The 16,148-nt window shown below is 47.0% G+C and overlaps 1 protein-coding gene across 1 annotated transcript; it reads left to right on the top strand.

Moving 5' to 3' along the window:
- The first annotated feature begins 550 nt into the window (after positions 1-550).
- SLC25A6 (solute carrier family 25 member 6) lies at positions 551-5,865 on the top strand. Its single transcript, XM_073353943.1, has 4 exons — positions 551-748; positions 3,139-3,625; positions 4,556-4,696; positions 5,199-5,865. Exons 1-4 carry the CDS (start codon positions 638-640, stop codon positions 5,354-5,356), a joined length of 897 nt encoding a protein of 298 aa, XP_073210044.1. The 5' UTR covers positions 551-637; the 3' UTR covers positions 5,357-5,865.
- Positions 5,866-16,148: the final 10,283 nt, after the last annotated feature.

Below are 16,148 nucleotides of genomic sequence, written 5' to 3'. Positions count from 1 at the left end.
TCTACGCTTTCCACAGCATGCATCCGATGAAGTGAGCTGTAGCTCACGAAAGCTTATGCTCAAATAAACTGGTTAGTCTCTAAGGCGCCACAAGTCCTCCTTTTCTTTCTGTTGAGGCCGCAGCGTTTCACACGGAGAGATGGGGAAACTGCGCATCCGGCGGACGGGGGAAGCCGCCTTCCCCGTGTGTCACACTAGGGCAGTGGGCGCCCAGCGGCTTGTGAAATGCGGCGCCGGTACCGGCACCGAAGGAGGAGGAGCCGCAGGCGCGGAGGCGACTGCCGAGCCGGCAGGGCGCGGGGGCCAGGCCGCTGCTGCCTTAGGGCGGGCGGGCGGGTGGGGGGGGGGGGAGCGAGCGGGGCCGGCGTCTGCCAAGACCCGGGACAGGGCTCGCGCCGGCAGCTTGGAACTGGCACGTCAGGGCAAGCGCGCGACGCGACCGGAAGCGGGGGCCGGGGCAGAACTCCCGGGCGGCCCCGCCTCTCTGCGGCCGGGCGGCCAATGGCGCGGCGGGGGCGGGCCCGGCCGGCCCGGGCGTTTAGCTCATGCGCGGAGACCATCCTGCCCTTTTTTTTTCTGTCGGTGCGTGGGCACTGCGGCGTTTTTTCCCCCCAGCGGCTGCCGGCTCAGCACGAACATGGCGGACCAAGCCCTCTCCTTCGCCAAGGACTTCCTGGCGGGCGGCGTGGCCGCGGCCATCAGCAAAACCGCGGTGGCGCCCATCGAGCGGGTCAAGCTGTTGCTCCAGGTCAGCGGCGCGCGGGAGCCGGAGGGGCGGGGGTCTGGCCGGGGCCGAGGCGGGAGAGAGCGGGGTGGCGGCGCGTGGCCTCGCTTCCCCACAGCGCGCGTGGCCGAAGGGGCGCGAGGCTCTGGGCCCGCCGTCGACCCAAAGCGCGCCCGCCTCGCGCCGTTGCCGCGGTAGCAGCCAGAGCGGGCTTGGAGCGCGTTCGCCCCCGGCCACTCCAGTGCTAGGAGCCGGTTACGAGAGCGGGGGGGGGGGGGGGGGGGGGGCGGGCGGGCGGTCACGTGGAGGGAGGGCGCGCGGAGGAGCGGCAGCCCCGGTCTTCCGCTGTGCGACGCGAGAGGGGGGGGGCGGGGCCTGGCGCGCGTGTCACGTGGGGAGGCGGCTCGCTGTGCCCTCCTCCCCCTCGCCGCCCGCCCGCCCGCTGGGGCGGCGGCCACTCCTGCTGTAGCGCGACCCTCACGTGACGGCGGGTGGCGCGGGCCGCGGCCCTCGCGGGACGCCTCTTCTTCTCCGCGGCGGCGGATTCCTCCCCTGCCCCGGCTGTCGCCGGAGCCCTGGCGGCGCGTGGCCTGGCCGCGCCCCGGCCCCGCGCCCGCAGGGGTCACGTTAGTGCCAGGGACAGCCCTCCCCAGGGCCGCTGTGGGCGCGCGCCCGTAGCCCCCTGACCCCCCCATCCCCCCAATCCCCCCGCGCTGCCTGGGGGGAGCGAGCCCAGTGGCCGCGTGGGGGACCGGTGGCCTTGGCGCGCCCCTGCCGGCAGACCGATGCTCGCGGCGTTTGCCGGGGAGCGGCCTCTTGGTGACAGGAGGAACCGGTCTGGCTTCGTTGGGATCCAGCGCCCCAGCCTGGGGCCGATCGCTTCGCCCCGGTTCCTCCGCCCCCATCTGTAGGACGGGTCAACAACGCTGGCCTGAGGCACCGGGAAATTAGCGATGGGGCCCTAGAGCTACCAGGGAGACTGACTAATGGAGGAAGGGGGCTCCCCTTATTTGGAGTCAGTCACTTACATTAAATGTTGTAACTTTAAAAAAAAACCTAACAATCCCAGTCCTGGCCAGTCCTTGACTACAGACAGCCCCTCAACCTGAGGCAAATACTCACCAGCAACCACACAACAGAACCACTAACCCAGGAACCTATCCTTGCAACAAAGCCCGTTGCCAACTGTGCCCACATATCTATTCAGGGGACACCATCACAGGGCCTAATAACATCAGCCACACTATCAGAGGCTCGTTCACCTGCACATCCACCCATGTGATATATGCCATCATGTGCCAGCAATGCCCCTCTGCCATGTACATTGGCCAAACTGGACAATCTCAAGAATTATAACATTCATAAACCAGTCGGAGAACACTTCAGCCTCTCTGGTCACGCGATTACAGACATGAAAGTTGCGATATTACAACAAAAAAACTTCAAATCCAGACTCCAGGGAGAAACTGTTGAATTGGAATCCATTTGCAAATTGGATACAATTAACTTAGGCTTGAATAGAGACTGGGAGTGGCTAAGTCATTATGCAAGGTAACCTATTTCCCCTTGTTTTTTCTTATCCTCCCTCTTCCCCCCCACCCCCCCACGTTCTTGTTAAACCCTGGATTTGTGATGGAAATGGCCCACCTTGATTATCATACACATTGTAAGGATGGTGATCACTTTAGATAAGCTATTAGCAGCAGGAGAGTGGAGTGTCAGGAGGTATTTTTTCATGCTTTGTGTGTATATAAAAAGATCTTCTACACTTTCCGATGAAGTGAGCTGTAGCTCACGAAAGCTCATGCTCAAATAAATTGGTTAGTCTGTAAGGTGCCACAAGTACTCCTTTTCTTTTTGCAAAGACAGACTAACACGGCTGTTACTCTGAAAACTTTCCACAGTATGCATCCGATGAAGTGAGCTGTAGCTCACGAAAGCTTATGCTCAAATAAATTGGTTAGTCTGTAAGGTGCCACAAGTACTCCTTTTTTATTTTTCTTATGGCGTTCACCTTTTAAATTTTCTTTATGAATGTAAATGTCCCATCCTCTTGAATTACTGAGTTGTTTTGACGGGGAGGAACTTCCAGTATTATGTACAAGCAGAAAGTTTCTATTAAATTGTACTAATGAATAGAAAACTCTATCCATAGTCTCCAGTTATGAAGTAATTTCTGATTTATAGATATTTACAACCACTTTTGAAAATGTACAGTAAAGTGATGGGTGAAGGGTTGTATACATTTTGATAAATGATCATTTGGACCAGTCTTTCAGACTTAGTGATGTCCCTTACTTCTGTTCTAGGATGAGTATAGATAAACAGTCTGAACTACTAATATTGATTTCCACCTGCAGTGTTTATTGGATATGTGATCAAAATAATAAATGTATTAAATACATTTTTTATAGGTACAACATGCAAGTAAACAAATTGCTGCTGACAAACAGTACAAGGGAATCATTGATTGCGTGGTGCGTATCCCAAAGGAGCAAGGAGTGCTGTCCTTTTGGCGTGGAAATTTGGCAAATGTCATCAGATACTTCCCCACTCAGGCTCTCAATTTTGCTTTCAAGGATAAGTATAAGCAGGTGTTCTTAGGAGGAGTGGACAAGCACACTCAATTTTGGAGGTATTTTGCTGGTAATCTGGCCTCTGGTGGTGCAGCTGGTGCCACTTCTCTCTGCTTCGTCTATCCCTTGGATTTTGCAAGAACCCGTTTGGCTGCTGACGTCGGAAAAGCTGGTGCTGACAGAGAATTCAGAGGTCTGGGGGACTGTCTAGTCAAAATTACCAAATCTGATGGTCTGCGTGGCTTATATCAAGGGTTCAATGTGTCTGTGCAGGGTATCATCATCTATAGAGCTGCCTACTTTGGAATCTATGATACAGCAAAAGGTAACTTATAGGGGGAATCTGGAAAGTTGCACAGGCAACCTTAATTTTGGCATTTCATAACTTTGGGGTGCTTGACTGCAACATGAAAGCTTTAATGTAGCTTTTTGTATTTCATTTCATTTAATGCTATTGCTTTGGCGATGAATATAAGACTGATCATTTGGTTTTTTTTAATTGGAGCCATTACTATCACCCTACTTCTAGTTACTGACACCACTACTTGTTGTATTGTTAGTCAAACTACTTTCCAGCATTAAAAAGCTAAGTGTAGAATCTTGCTATCCTGTCAGTGTTTAGTGCAATGCTGGAGAAAATACTATTTACATCTTTTAAAAATGTAGAATGCTGTTTGTGGATTGACAAAGTATTTGTGGACTACATATGGTGATAGAGCAGCTTACCACACTTCTAGCAGAAACAAGTTCTAATAATGAGATAGAGTAGCTTCAATGTTCTTGATTTGATGGATTACTGAGGCATATCACAGTAATACAGGTTATAATTTCACTTAAACAAGTTAGTGTTTTTATGGGCTATTTCAGCAAATTTTACTGTAAAGGCTATGTGTATTTAACTGCCCCTCCTTCCCCATTCTATTTCTCAGTCTGCAAAAGTTTCCAAGATACTCTAAAAACGACATATTTCAAATCCTTGGGCGATTCATTGTTAAAAATACTTTTTCTAATCAAAGTTATAAAAACAAAAGCACTTTATCGTTAATCTAAATTTCTGAAACAGTATATTAATTATCTTTGGAAGAGAGATGTAAGTGTGGTCATGGTGTAACATTTCATGCATTGCCATCCTTGCAGGAGACTGAGTTGCTTTCTTTTGTAAAACTTTGAATGATGGCTGCTTTTCTAAAATGTGTGAGTCTGAGGAGGGATTGGATATAAAACTAAAAGTTATTTTATGGTGTCTTTATTGCAGGCATGCTCCCAGATCCCAGAAACACTCACATTGTGATAAGCTGGATGATTGCACAAACAGTGACTTCTGTGGCTGGTGTTGTCTCCTATCCTTTTGATACAGTGCGGCGTCGAATGATGATGCAGTCAGGACGTAAAGGAGGTACAGTCTTGATATTTATTAGTCTAAAACTTTTGTTCCGCACTTTAGCAGTGGTACCGATACTTGTCAGTGCTTTTGACTTGGTGCAAAAGCTGGTAACTCCAGTTCAGTTTATTTTTTGAGCAGCTTTTAATTTTCTTAGAACAAATCCATCAACACATTTTATATAGTGTGAAACCAATTGTCTTAAGCAATGATTGTCATAAGCATTTCAAATCACGAGACTAGCTTTTAGGGAACTAGTATTTTGTAATATTTACAAATGAGTTTGGTACTTGTATTGAGGGTGCTGTTTTTATGTAGGGTAGTGCTTGATCTTTATGTGGCATGGGTAATTGGCAAATAGGTAACACCACATGGACAGTTACAGCTTCATGATCATTTACTGTCTCAATTAGGTTTTAATAAAATTGAAGTTTTTCCATTATGACATTAAGTTGCAGTTAGGAAAATACTGAAGCAAATTATCTAAATTGGGGGGAAAATTTTCATTTCTCCACAGCTGACATCATGTACTCCGGAACAGTTGACTGTTGGAAGAAGATTGCAAGGGATGAAGGAGGAAAAGCTTTTTTCAAGGGTGCATGGTCCAACGTTCTCCGAGGCATGGGTGGTGCTTTTGTGCTTGTGCTGTATGATGAATTAAAGAAAGTAATTTAAAAACAGCCTAACTAGAATTGGAAACCAAGTTGAGCAGATCATGTAGAATAACTTTACCATTATGGACCATTGACCTCCAAGAAATTCCTGTGTTGTCTTATTTATCGGGGCCAGATCACGTTGGTAGATGGGGCTAGAAACTTATCAAGGGAACTGATCCATTTCAAGATTGCCTTTTTTCGCAGACACTGAAACTGACAGTTCATCATACTGAATTTTCTGTATCAGTGTTTGGATATCCGTGGCAGTAGTTCTGGGCCCACAGAAGCAGTTTGGGCAAAGAAAGTTGTTTTGGTTTTTTTTCTATATTTGCCCTCTGATCATTCTCTAGTTTCCTGTCTTATAGGACCATAAAATAGTTTGCATATTTGTTTAACAAATCATGTCTATTCCACTTGTACTTAAGCACTCTGTACCATTTTGCACAGCTGACCCTTTAGCAAGTATGTTCTTTTAAATTGGGGCATTCTGCTGTAAAACAATAAACATATTTACTCTGTTGAAACTAATTATATCGAAGTGTTGGCTCTCCTGGGGAACTTTTGCAACCATCTTTTCATAAGAACATTCCAGTTTCACCTTATACCTTCACTGCTTGAACCACCACATTACAACATGGTGCATTCATATTATCGCTATAAACAGATTTAGGTCTGGTAAATGCTTGGATGGAACATTTCCATGGAAGATGTAAAGGTGTTGTACACAATGGTGTCATGAGCTGGCAAACGTCCATCACTCATTCAATTCTCCGTGCTTGATATAAAGAGTATACTGTGCAACGGGAGGAGTTTTTTTGGATGGGTTTGTCTTTGCTTGGTTCTCAGCTACCTGGTCCCTAGTGTAAAGTCATTTCTGTGGTAGCAGCTTAAAGGTTCCAAACAGGGATTTAAATTCCATTCTACTTGTAAATCACTGATCCGGAGTGATCTCAAACTATACTGTAATTCTGGCTCTTTCACATATACTTTGCATGTTGTAAATGATGGCAAAAAGTGCAAGGCAGCTAAGAACCAAGGCCTAAAAAATAAAAGGCAAGGGCGTATTAGTTTTTTGCGTGTGTTTGTTTTTTAAATAACCAAGCTTTTCACCAAGACCTAAATATGTTTTAAGCTGGGTGACCTGTCCACATTTCACTGAAAAGGCATTACTGCTCCCTGTAAGCAATGACTGCTTGAAAATACATATGTATGTTCATAGTATCTAGTATTGCTCTTGGATTAGTTTTGGTCAATGAATGCTTCAGAGGAAGGTGAAACTTAAATTGAGCTTAAATTTTGTTTTGGGATAACAAATTTTAGGGGAGAGAGAGGCTTGATTTCCGTAGTAATCTAAAGGGCTATGTAGTTTAGAATACTTGAAGTGGAGAGGCTATAAAGGAGCTGTAACAGACAGACTTAATTTCCTTGGTGGACAAGCTGTGTATGGCCAGCATAAGCCATCTGTACTTTAATTGCCCTCTATTGCTGTAATGGTTCAGCCCCTGTAAAACACTCTACAGCACAGAAGTAATTTAGATTCTTCGTTCCCCTTGCCATCCAGGCTGTGCTTCTCTGCTGAGCCCTGGGCTAGGTGCAGCAAAGAATCTACCCACAGATCTCTGTAGTCTTGTCATTCACACCACAAGTTTTTGTTTTTCTTAGTACAGTGTATATATAGGTTTTTTTTTTGGGGGGGGGGGGAATCTGGTATCAACAGAATGGTTTAGTAGTCAATTATACTTGTCCAAATATACCAAAGGCAATTTGTGTTGTGCATTATTATTGATGACGTAACTTACATGTGTGACAAGCAAAATTGTTATACCAATAAAATAAAAACCAGCAGGATCTTATTAGGGGAAAAGGCAAAATGCCACATTTATTGTCAATACAGAAAGAATCATAGTAAGCACTTAGTTATAGCTATAACATTCCATTCAATTTCTTATGTATTCACACATTCATTCATACACACACACCGGTTCTGCAAGGTTGTTAGCGTAGTTACCAGCCTTAGAGTTGCTCATGCCAAGCCACTGGCCAGGTGGCCTGGACATGAGGAGTGAGCAGGGTCTTGATGCTCCTGGAAGTTGGTTTGCAGAATCAGACCCCAAAGTTCTCACTTTCTAGAGTCCATTTTTATAGGAATTTCTTCCTATGCCAGTCTACGAGAATTGCTTCATCATGCTGTTGCTGAATCTTATCAGCAGATGGCACTTTCCTGACGGCTCCATGTTGTTCTTTGGTTCTCCCATTCTTGAGGCTGTTGGGTGGATTCCAGTCTGCCCTCTGGGGGTCCTCTGGTTGTTTCCACGTGATGCCTTCTTTGGCCCATGGACACTGGATTCTTAGGCTGGCACCTCCCTGATCATCCATTTATTATCCATGCCAAGCGTCCATCCACATACATCCTCTATCTCTATTTTAATCACAATTGTTAACAAAGCGAGATAAATACAACAAAAGGGCGGGGAGTCTCTGTGTGAGTAGTTGTTACAAGGTATTGCTTTGAGACCAGACTCTGTCTTAGGATGTACTAACACAATTAGCAGCTTGCAAGTTTCACACAGAGAGGGAGAGAAACAGTAAAACCAAGAGACCCCTTAATTAGTAATATCCTGGAATTTAAACTATGGGGAATCAAACTCATTTGTGATTTTAATACAGAACTTCTTTAATACGATCCAACAAAATAGAGCCTGCGTGGTCTTTACTCCTTACACACTATTGTCCCCAATAATAAAGAACCTACAGGGCTGTCAATCCCATGTTGGCAGTTGTGGAAGGCAAATACTCCTTTTCAAAACTGGCAGCATTGATATAATAAGGATAAACATGGAAACCTCTTTTTGTTCCTCTTACTGAGAAATACTTTTTTTTTTTTGCGATCAGCTCTAAAATGGGTTGACCTTTTACATTTTTATAATGTACAGAGGCCTGATGTGTTTTTTCCCCAAAACTGCTTTGTGAAGTAGAGAACATAGGAGGGAAACAGGAAAAAGAAAATAACATCCCCCACCTCCAAAAGCCTCAACCAGCTCCCCCTTTCACAAATGGAAAACTATGTTGGGGCATGGTGTGAGGTCTTTTAGGACACAGGAGCACTCCTCCAATGGGAAAAGGTTGGGAACCATTAGTATAACCCAGGGTTGGGCAATAATATTTGCAGGGGGGCCACTCCACGAATTTTGATATGTCATCATGGGCTGCACATTTCTGCTATGTTAATGGAGGGGGTTCGGAGTCTAGGAGGGAGTTTGGGTGCAGGGGGGAGCTCTGGGCTTGTGCAGTGTTGGGGTGTGGGCTCTCGGAGGGAGTTTGGTGCAGGAGGGGGCTCTGGGCAGGAGATTGGGTTGTAGGAGCAGGTGCAGGATCTGGGAGGGAGTTTGGGTGCAGGAGGGGGTTCTGACCTGGGGTTGGGGTTTGGGAGGGGGTGTGAGGTGAAGGCTCTGGCTGGGAGGTGCTTATACTGGCGGCTCAGGCCTGCAGGCCATGGCCCCATGTGGCTGCTGGCACCTTAGCATGACTCTGTGCGTCCCCGTGGGGGGGGAAGCGGGTCTCTGTGCATTGCTGGTGGCTGCAAGCAGTGCCCCCACAGCTCCCATTGGCCAGTTTCAGCCAATGGGAGCTGTGAGGATGGGGGTGGGGGTAGTACACCGAGGCATGCAGAGATATGCCAGTAGCAGCCGGCCACTTCCAGGAGCGGCGTGGGGCCACAGCAGTCAGGCAGCCTGCCTGAGCACACTGCTGCACCACGGACTTTTAGGGCCTGGAGATCGTGAGGGGGCAGCCAAAGGGCCTGGTGGGCCGGATAGAAATATTAGATGGGCCAGATTTGTCCCGTGGGCTATATTTTGACCACCTCTGATATAACCTTTAGTATAACCCTAGGCACTAGGTGCTCAGGCCACTTGGTCTATGATTTGGCTAATATTTCCTCTGGAGGCTTGAGGTTCACAGACATTTGTCAGAGTTGAAGCTGGATTTCTTCCAGTAGCAGTTAGCCATTGATTTTAAGGTTTTTATGTAATGTAATCACATTCCTTAGATACATGGTGCATCTTCCAATAACACACATGGTTAACTCTTGTAGGTATTACTGCTAGCAGGTATGTTGGTTCTTATCTTCAACATACTCAATGGTGTTATTTCTCATACTACGTAGTTTGTGCAGGGCTGGCAGCTCCTGTGGTGTTTGTTTTTCAGCTCAAGCTGCTGTTTCAGATGTCAAGACTACTTATTAAAGCAGTTAAAAATAAACAGGATCCATCCTAGTTTCCTCCTTTAGGAGCCATTGGTACATGAAGATGGAGAGAATACAATAGGTACACTTAAGTAATTGTCAGCACTCCACAGTAAGGGTATGTCTACACTACGAAATTAGGTCGAATTTATAGAAGTTGGTTTTTTAGAAATCGGTTTTATATATTCGAGTGTGTGTGTCCCCACAGAAAATGCTCTAAGTGCATTAAGTGCATTAACTCAGCGGAGTGCTTCCACAGTACCGAGGCAAGCATCGACTTCCGGAGTGTTGCACTGTGGGTGGCTATCCCACAGTTCCCGCAGTCTCCGCTGCCCATTGGAATTCTGTGTTCAGATCCCAATGCCTGATGGGCCTAAAACATTGTCGCGGGTGGTTCTGGGTACATATTGTCAGGCCCCCGTTCCCTCCCTCCCTCCGTGAAAGCAAGGGCACACAATCATTTCGCGCCTTTTTTCCTGAGTTACCTGTGCAGACGCCATACCACGGCAAGCATGGAGCCCGCTCAGGTAACTGTCACCCTATGTCTCCTGGGTGCTGGCAGACGTGGTACTGCATTGCTACACAGTAGCAGCAACCCATTGCCTTGTGGCAGCAGACGGTACAGTATGACTGGTAGCTGTCCTCGTCATGTCCGAGGTGCTCCTGGCCATGTTGGCCAGGAGCGCCTGGGCAGACATGGGCGCAGGGACTAAATTTGAGTGACTCGACGAGGTCATTCTCTTTAGTCCTGCAGTGAGTCCTATTGAACCATCCTATGGTGAGCAGGCAGGCGATACGGATTGCTAGCAGTCCTATTGCATCATCTTCTGCCGGGCAGCCATGAGATGTGGATGGCATGCAGTCCTTCTGCACCGTCTGCTGCCAGCCAAAGATGTAAAAGATAGATGGAGTGGATCAAAACAAGAAATAGACCAGATTTGTTTTGTACTCATTTGCTTCCCCCCCGGCCCCCGTCTAGGGGACTCATTTTTCTAGGTCACACTGCAGTCACTCACAGAGAAGGTGCAGCGAGGTAAATCTAACCATGTATCAATCAGAGGCCAAGCTAACCTCCTTGTTTCAATAAGAACAATAACTTAGGTGCACCATTTCTTATTGGAACCCTCCATGAAGTCCTGCCTGAAATAGTCCTTGATGTAAAGCCACCCCCTTTGTTGATTTTAGCTCCCTGAAGCCAACCCTGTAAGCCATGTCATCAGTCGCCCCTCCCTCCGTCAGAGCAACGGCAGACAATCGTTCCGTGCCTTTTTTCTGTGCGGACGCCATACCAAGGCAAGCATGGAGGTCACTCAGCTCACTTTGGCAATTAGGAGCACATTAAACACCACACGCATTATCCAGCAGTATATGCAGCACCAGAACCTGGCAAAGCGATACCGGGCGAGGAGGCAACGTCAGCGCAGTCACGTGAGTGATCAGGACATGGACACAGATTTCTCTGAAAGCATGGGCCCTGCCAATGCATGCATCATGGTGCTAATGGGGCAGGTTCATGCTGTGGAACGCCAATTCTGGGCTCGGGAAACAAGCACAGACTGGTGGGACCGCATAGTGTTGCAGGTTTGGGACGATTCCCAGTGGCTGCGAAACTTTCGCATGCAATAGGGGCACTTTCATGGAACTTTGTGACTTGCTTTCCCCTGCCCTGAAGCACATGAATACCAAGATGAGAGCAGCCCTCACAGTAGAGAAGCGAGTGGCGATAGCCCTGTGGAAGTTTGCAATGCCAGACAGCTACCGGTCAGTTAGGAATCAATTTGGAGTGGGCAAATCTACTGTTGGAGCTGCTGTGATGCAAGTAGCCCACGCAATCAAAGATCTGCTGATATCAAGGGTAGTGACCCTGGGAAATGTGCAGGTCATAGTGGATGGCTTTGCTGCAATGGGAATCCCTAACTGTGGTGGGGCCATAGACGGAACCCATATCCCTATCTTGGCACCGGAGCACCAAGCCGGCGAGTACATAAACCACAAGGGGTACTTTTCAATAGTGCTGCAAGCTCTGGTGGATCACAAGGGACATTTCACCAACATCAACGTGGGATGGCCAGGAAAGGTACATGACGCTCGCATCTTCAGGAACTCTGGTCTGTTTCAAAAGCTGCAGGAAGGGACTTTATTCCCAGACCAGAAAATAACTGTTGGGGACGTTGAAATGCCTATATGTATCCTTGGGGACCCAGCCTACCCCTTAATGCCATGGCTCATGAAGCCGTACACAGGCAGCCTCGACAGTAGTCAGGAGCTGTTCAACTATAGGCTGAGCAAGTGCAGAATGGTGGTAGAATGTGCATTTGGACGTTTAAAGGCGCGCTGGCGCAGTTTACTGACTCGCTTAGACCTCAGCGAAACCAATATTCCCACTGTTATTACTGCTTGCTGTGTGCTCCACAATATCTGTAAGAGTAAGGGGGAGACGTTTATGGCAGGGTGGGAGGTTGAGGCAAATCGCCTGGCTGCTGGTTACGTGCACAGACACCAGGGCAGTTAGAAGAGCACAGGGGGGCGCGGTACACATCAGAGAAGCTTTGAAAACCAGTTTCATGACTGGCTACGGTGTGAAAGTTCTCTTTGTTTCTCCTTGATGAAACCCCCGCCCCTTGGTTCACTCTACTTCCCTGCAAGCTATCCATCCTCCCCTCCTCCCTTTAATCATTGCTTGCAGAGGCAATAAAGTCATTGTTGCTTCACATTCATGCATTCTTTATTCATTCATCACACAAATAGGGGGATGACTACCAAGGTAGCTCAGGAGAGGTGGTGGAGGAGGGAAGGAAAATGCCACACAGCACTTTAAAAGTTTACAACTTTAAAATTTATTGCCAGCCTTCTTTTTTTTGGGCAATCTTCTGTGGCGGAGTGGCTGGTTGGCCGGTGGCCCCCCCACCACGTTCTTGGGCGTCTGGGTGTGGAGGCTATGGAACTTGGGGAGGAGGGCGGTTGGTTACACAGGGGCTGTAGTGGCAGTCTGTGCTCCAACTTTGCTGCAGCTCAACCATACACTGGAGCATACTGGTTTGGTCCTTCAGCAGCCTCAGCATTGAATCCTGCCTCCTCTCATCATGCTGCTGCCACATTTGAGCTTCAGCCCTGTCTTCAGCCCGCCACTTACTCTCTTCAGCCCGCCACTTACTCTCTTCAGCCCGCCACCTCTCCTCCCGGTCATTTTGTGCTTTCCTACATTATTTGCCTCCACGCATTCATCTGTCCTCTGTCAGTGTGGGAGGACAGCATGAGCTCAGAGAACATTTCATCATGAGTGCATTTTTTTTTCTTTCTAGTCTTCTCTAGCCTCTGGGAAGGAGAAGATCCTGTGATCATTGAAACACATGCAGCTGGTGGAGAAAAAAAAAGGGACAGCGGTATTTAAAAAGGCACATTTTATAAAACAGTGGCTACACTCTTTCAGGTTAAACCTTGCTGTTAACATTACATACATAGCACATGTGCTTTCATTACAAGGTCACATTTTGCCTCCCCCTACCGCGTGGCTACCCCCTCAACCCTCCCCCCTCCCCGTGGCTAACAGCGGGGAACATTTCTGTTCAGCCACAGGCAAACAGCCCAGCAGGAACTCTGAGTGTTCCCTGAAGAAAAGCACCCTATTTCAACCAGGTGACCATGAATAATATCTCACTCTCCTGAGGATAACACAGAGAGATAAAGAACGGATGTTGTTTGAACGCCAGCAAACATACACTGCAATGCTTTGTTGTACAATGATTCCCGAGTACGTGTTACTGGCCTGGAGTGGTAAAGTGTCCTACCATGAAGGACGAAATAAGGCTGCCCTCCCAGAAACCTTTTGCAAAGGCTTTGGGAGTACATCCAGGAGAGCCGCGAATGCCAGGGCAAAGTAATCCTTTCACATGCTTGCTTTTAAACCATGTATAGTATTTTAAAAGGTACACTCACCGGAGGTCCCTTCTCCGCCTGCTGGGTCCAGGAGGCAACCTTGGGTGGGTTCGGGGGGTACTGGCTCCAGGTCCAGGGTGAGAAACAGTTCCTGGCTGTCGGGAAAACCGGTTTCTCCGCTTGCTTGCTGTAAGCTATCTACAACCTCATCATGATCATCATCTTCTTCGTCCCCAAAACCTGCTTCCGTGTTGCCTCCATCTCCATTGAAGGAGTCAAACAACACGGCTGGGGTAGTGGTGGCTGAAGCTAAAATGGCATGCAGCTCATCACAGAAGCGGCATGTTTGGGGCTCTGACCCGGAGCGGCCGTTCGCCTCTCTGGTTTTCTGGTAGGCTTGCCTCAGCTCCTTCAGTTTCACGCGGCACTGCTTCGGGTCCCTGTTATGGCCTCTGTCCTTCATGCCCTGGGAGATTTTGACAAAGGTTTTGGCATTTCGAAAACTGGAACGGAGTTCCTGTCCCCATACAGCGATCAGATCCCGTACCTCCCATTCAGTCCATGCTGGAGCTCTTTTGCGATTCTGGGACTCCATCATGGTCACCTCTGCTGATGAGCTCTGCATGGTCACCTGCAGCTTGCCACGCTGGCCAAACAGGAAATGAGATTAAAAAGTTCGCTGTTCTTTTCCTGTCTACCTGGCCAGTGCATCTGAGTTGAGAGTGCTGTCCAGAGCGGTCACAATGGAGCACTCTGGGATAGCTCTCGGAGTCCAATACCGTCGAATTGTGTCCACAATACCCCAAATTCGACCCGGCAAGGCCTATTTAAGTGCTAATCCACTTGTCAGGGGTGGAGTAAGGAAATCGATTTTAAGAGCCCTTTAAGTCAAAATAAAGGGCTTCATCATGTGGACGGTGCAGGTTTACATGGATTTAACGCTGCTAAATTCAACCTAAAATCCTAGTGTAGACCAGGGCTAAGAAAAGACCAAAATCTGCTGCTAGCACTGGAGCAGCCACTGTGATTGGTATGGTATTGAAATGTTTATATATACACATGCAAACTGGACGAGGGGACCCAATTTTTTTTAAGGAAGTGTTGATGGAACTTGCATCCCCTTCATCTCTGCTGTAAATTACAGCTTGTATCACTTTTCATGCTTTCTATGGTTCTTTATCATCTTTAGCAACAGCAGCTTTGTGTGATTATACAGTGTGGGAACACAGAACTCAATAAATGAGACATTTAACAATTTTTGTTTTCTGTATTATTGCAACAACCAATTTCTATTCAAACGTATCCAATCACAGTTTAAACTTTTTTTTTTTAAAAAAAGCCCTAGGAAAATAGGCAACATTGAGATGTTCAGAAATTTACACCCAAAAAGAGTTTTTAATTGGAACGCCCAAAAGACTGACTAATGGCAGTAGTAGGTACCAGTTGTACATGCTGAATAATGGAAAATTTCAAAAAGTATAAAAACTAGCCAGTTTTCACAAAGCTAGCCCTTAAATATATCAACTGTTTGCATACTGAATACTTTCCTCCCTCTTAATTTTCACAGATGTGTTTCACTGAACATTATGAATCATTTTTTTACAATGGTTATGTATATGCCAACTCAGTTTGATAGCAATAGGACATGTACCCTGAAAAATCAGGCCCTAAACATCTCAAGTTGGGCATCCAAAATTAGTGGACATGTGACCATTTTAGCCTTATTATTTTCTGCTCTTCAGTTGCACTTATGTAAAGGGGTGAATAATACCTCCTTTCTTCACTGGCAGGTTGTGAAGATAAATTTGTTAATGTTTGTGAAACAGATGTAAGCATATGTTTAGTACTGAGTTTAAAAAAAAAGTTGAATACCATATCAGCTCAGTGAGCAATATCTGTCTTATACACCAAATGAAGCTGTGGTCTTGTGGGAAGAAAATAGAATATGATCATGTCATTAAAGAGTATAACAATACTTATGTACAAGGGGTCAAATTTAGGTTTCACATGCAGCCTTTATTCAGGCATTTCCTTATGTATGAGTGCACTTTGTAATGTATGTTAATTTTAACAGTTTTGTATGAATATCCTAGGTTTCAAAAAGAAAAAGAAAAAAACAAACTGAAAATAAACTGAATTGTGTGGAACCATATAGACCCTTTACATGGGTTATCAGCAAAGACTGTAACCTTTAGATCCAGAACACTGATTTCTACCACTTAAAATACAATGGAGTAACTGATAGAAAATAACCACCAGCTACTGCTATGTGGACCAGCCACAAAAGTAAGATAAGACACTTTGCCAGAGGGTTTCATAAATATTTGCTAGACAGCAGAAGAATGATCAGACTCAAAAATCCTTGATTCTAGTCCAGGCTCAGGGAGGCTGGGGGCGGGGGGGGGGGGGAGAAAAGGGGGGATTGTTCTCTAGTGATTACAAATACTTTCCCTTTTCACTCTATCTGCCCCTGCCCTTAGAATGCAGTCCTGGTCTCAGCCCTTATCCCCATCCCTCCAAAGCCTGCCCCATTTCAAACCTGCTCCAGGACAGGCTATCTCTGCCCTGGCCTAGCCCTTCCTGGAGCCTGTCTCTGTCCCCTCTGCATTCCAATCAGGCTGATTCCTCCTAGATGTCACAGAGCACAGGAGAGTCTCCCTGCTCTCAGTTCCTGTGTCAGGCATCACAGTGT

Source organism: Lepidochelys kempii, chromosome 1 (assembly GCF_965140265.1).
Source record: "Lepidochelys kempii isolate rLepKem1 chromosome 1, rLepKem1.hap2, whole genome shotgun sequence".
Taxonomy (NCBI): Eukaryota; Metazoa; Chordata; order Testudines; family Cheloniidae; genus Lepidochelys; species Lepidochelys kempii.
The sequence above is the reverse complement of the archived record's forward strand: the minus strand, read 5'-3'. Positions and strand labels throughout refer to the sequence as shown.